At 38.1% G+C, this 4,089-nt stretch overlaps 1 protein-coding gene across 3 annotated transcripts in view; it reads left to right on the top strand.

The window, feature by feature from the left end:
• PABIR2 (PABIR family member 2) overlaps positions 1-4,089 on the top strand; it is a 15,783-nt gene that overhangs the window by 9,065 nt on the left and 2,629 nt on the right. Inside the window, exons 8-10 of one of the 3 annotated variants that reach the window (XM_072431617.1) lie at positions 1,580-1,644; positions 2,510-2,603; positions 2,706-2,749. In XM_072431617.1, coding sequence (XP_072287718.1) covers positions 1,580-1,644; positions 2,510-2,603; positions 2,706-2,724 — 178 coding nt within the window. In that variant the 3' untranslated portion in view covers positions 2,725-2,749. The remainder of the gene's footprint in view (positions 1-1,579; positions 1,645-2,509; positions 2,604-2,705; positions 2,750-4,089) is intronic. The other 2 variants (XM_072431616.1, XM_072431615.1) reach the window with 2 other exon arrangements.

Below are 4,089 nucleotides of genomic sequence, written 5' to 3'. Positions count from 1 at the left end.
ACAAAATCCCTAGGAGTTGCAAGGTTGGGCACTATCTGCAAGGTGTTTGTATGTCCTCCCTTTGTATGGAGAGGGGGGAAAATGCATTATTTAATGACCATGCTAGGGGCATTAGATTGTGAGCCCCTTCGAGCGGCAGTTAGGGACATGACTATGTACTTTGTAAATCGCTGCGTAATATGTCAGTGCTATATAAATACTAGCTAATAATATAAGGCGTTAAGGTTGCTGGCCTACTCTGTATAACTACATCAAAATGAATGCTTTATAATTTCGCTATATCGCTGATCCTTGCTTTGCTTTATAATTTATTTGGCCTTTTTTCAACTCCGCCATCAAGCTGTTTACTGCTACAAAACCTAAAGTATGCCTATAATCATATCAAATCATAGGTACATATTTGTAGCTTTAGGAGCAAGATAACTTGCACATTCTTTTGAATAACTTAAGGGGCATATAAACTAGGAAAGGTATCTTTATTTATTTATTTATTTATTTTTTTTTATAAAAAGTCAAACTCTGCATGACTCCTTCCCACATCCGTCAGTGAGCCCATCTTTAATTCTCATTGAACCAATAGTTAGGCGAAGGTGAGGGTAGATTAATGGCAGGAAGCTGGTCGAACACTGATTGAAAAATCTAAAGGATATTATGCAGAGCATATCATCGAGCAAGAAATCGATTGTGAAAAAACCCAAACAGTCCATGTTATATGTATCAAATAGATAGGCCTTTGCAGAAGTTGATGGTAGATCTAAAGATGGTTGTACAATCGGATGTTGTGTATTGCCAGCCTAAGAGTGACTTGAATTTGCAGTTTTCCAGCCGAGATGCAAAGCTTTGTGCAGGCACCACTGGGGCCAACTTTATAAGCTTGTTTGTAGTATACCAGTTAGGACACTAGATTTTTTTTACTGTATTTGTTTTAGGCTCTCAATTGGTGTACAGGTATCACCCACAAAATTTTTTTTTAGTTTTTGCACTCCCCTGTCACTGCAATCGTACACCAAAAGCAAAGAAATTCAGCCTTGTAAGTTATAAAAGTCATAACTTGGAACATACGTAGGACAGAAGCCTTCTCCTTAACCCTGTGTGTCAGTACAGACCCCTGTGTGTACCTGGATAGTAAATTGCCAAGCTCTAGTACTGTCATGTGAATGTTTATGCTCCCTCATACCCAGATATACCAGGAATTTTTCTTTGTTCCTGATAGTTAAACATGAAACAGTGTCCTTAAATGGGGTGCTTAATGGGAAATATTTTCTTCTAAAGATATATTAATACTGGAAAAAGACATAAATATGGAAAAATACAACAATATAGGCAAAGGGAGGGGTTGGATGAGTTTTGTTAGATGAAATTGAATACAGTATAAAAAATAACTCTCTCTAAACCAAATCGCATCAGACAGGGTAGTGGTGGCCATGAGGTTTGCCTCTCCTCTTTCATAATCATTAGTCACTTACACAAATGCATTTATTTCTGTACTGAATTGTAGATTGGTTGAAGCTGCCAGAAAAAGAGATTTGTTAATGTGAACTACTACAATTTTGATTGTAATATACATCATTCTCATCAGCAGGAGGAGTCAGAGCCCCATCAACTGCATTCGTCCAAGTGCCCTTGGCCCTATAAAAAGAAAAGGTATGGTGAAAAACACTTAAGGCTGCCAGTTGTGTATTAGACTGAGTGTTAGTCTTGTTCTTTTATTAGCATTACCAATACACAGTTCAGGTGCTTTACGGGTTTTTGTGTGGTTACTGAAAAGTTGGGTCACAATACAGGGGCTACCACCCACCTACATTTTTCTCCCACCCAGCTTAAAAAATTTCTGGGTTGAGAACTGTTTTTTTATATTTGCAAACTACAACCTCCCCTCCATGAATTCTGCACCCTAGTAGTCTGGGGGCTGCAGTGTCAGTGGGGAGAAATGTGGCCATCTACACCAGTATTTCTCAGCCAGGGTTCAGTGGAACACTAGAGTTCCTTCAGAGGTTGCTAGGGGTTCCTTGAGCAATGATAAATTTGTGCCTCCCAGGTCTGTTTAGGTGATGGCAATGATCATATCTGTAAGGGTGTAATTTCTCCCCCTGGCCAGCAACATAAGAGGCATTCTTTCTTCTGACCAACACAACAATGTGCTGTGAATCAAGTAATTATAGCAGGGGTTGCATGAAGAAGTGAAAGTTATTTCAAGGATTCCCCACGTTAAAAAGGTTGAGAAACACTGATGTAGACTGGTGCTTTGCTGCAAATCATCATCCTGGGCTTCTAGACCACAGCCAGCTGCAGGAGGTTTAACAGCAGAAAAGGGCAGCAAGATCGAGCAGTGTTGAGCGTATGATGATCGGTTGTAAACCCTCATGTAGGTACATAAACAAATGATGAAATTATACTATAGCACAATTGTTTTTCTTTCTAAGCGCTGTTGTCTGCATCTAAGTAAATGAGTGAACGTATTTCTGTTTATGCAAAGATTTCTGAAACCTGTTCGTAATTACCCTTTTAGTTGAAATGGAAGTGGAAACTCAACCAAAGAGGCTGTTCCAAGGAACAACAAACATGCTGTCCCCAGATATGTCTCACCTGTCAGATTACAGTTGGTAAGATGATATAAGCATCTTTTCTGGTTTTATGTATTAACACATGCAATTTCATGCTAATTACTCCTGCTTGGAACCTCTAAAGCAGTGTTTCTCACCTAGTGTTCCCCCAGAGGTTTGAACAATGAGCAATTTGTGCCTCTCAGGTCAGTTTAAGTGACACTAATGGTCTTTTTGAATATCTGTAAGAGTATCATTCTTCCCAACGCTCTGCATTGTAAGAGGCATTCTTCCTACTAACCACCACACCCATTATACTGTGAGCTTTGGATATAGTAGTTACAACAGGGGTTCCCAAAAGACCTGAAAGTTATTTTGAAGTGTTCCCCCCCATGTCAAAGAGTCAAGAAAAGCTCCTCTAGATATACAAATTATATACATTTTATTATTTCTACCTACTACAATCCATTAGTGAATTTGTGACATAATGCTGACCTTAGAAATTACACGATTTACATAATAATATGTTTAGGCTTTAAACACTGAAAAAGATTGTTCACTTAGAAAGTTTAGTAAGTCCATAAAGAGGTATACAGTTGACTCTGTTCTCATATTGGTCCACACTTTCATTAAAGGTCCACTTACACTTTTAGTGCAGTAATGCACATGACATGGTGTTTCGCTGCGATGCCTATCATTTAATTTGCATCTCAGCCCAAGTCCACAGTGCAGGTACAATTTTTAATCTTCTGTGCTGCTTTGAACAATGCAGAGAAATAAAACCTTATGTTTGCAACCAGTCGTGAATGGGTAGTCTAAAAATTTAAAACTAGTGCTTGACTTTCTTAATAAAAAGCCCAGCATACTTTTCATAAGACTGCTGGTGATGCATTATGTATTACCTTATAAAAGTAAAAATGTTTTACCTGTAATAGCAGGGATATAAAAAAAAAACGCAATCTTAAAAAACCAAAAAAAGATAACCTTAAAAGATACAGGGTTCAGTAAATGCACATTTTCATGTTTTCTGGCATTTGAAAATTGAAATGCTGTTAATAGACTTAGTCTGGGGTCCATTATCCTTCCAGGCAGACACTGTCACTGACAGGTGGCATTTCTGTTTTTCATGCTGATTCACTGGGCTTTCCTGTTACTATTTGCCAGTAAGTAGCACATTGCTTACAGGTGTTTCTAGAGATCACAATGCATGAATAATATATGCATCAGCATTTCCATCTCTCCCTAGTGGTGTGTCCCTTGAAATAGGTAAAGGGATCACTCTGGTAGAACATGTTTGGCTTTACATCTAACAGTGGAGTAAACTCCCAGCCATGTGATATTGTACAAACAAAGTTTGTTTGTAGAGAACTAGTAGAGATTATCAATAGGATGTAGTCATTTCAACTGCATGAACACTGAACTGAGCCAATCAAATTACAGTTAGGTCCATAAATATTTGGACAGAGACAACTTTTTCTAATTTTGGTTCTGTACATTACCACAAATAATTTTAAATGAAACAGATGCAGTTGAACTGCAGACTTTC

Source organism: Pyxicephalus adspersus, chromosome Z (genome assembly GCF_032062135.1).
Source record: "Pyxicephalus adspersus chromosome Z, UCB_Pads_2.0, whole genome shotgun sequence".
In the NCBI taxonomy this organism is placed as follows: domain Eukaryota; kingdom Metazoa; phylum Chordata; class Amphibia; order Anura; family Pyxicephalidae; genus Pyxicephalus; species Pyxicephalus adspersus.
Note: the sequence above shows the minus strand (reverse complement) of the source record. Positions and strands in the feature narration are given on the sequence as shown.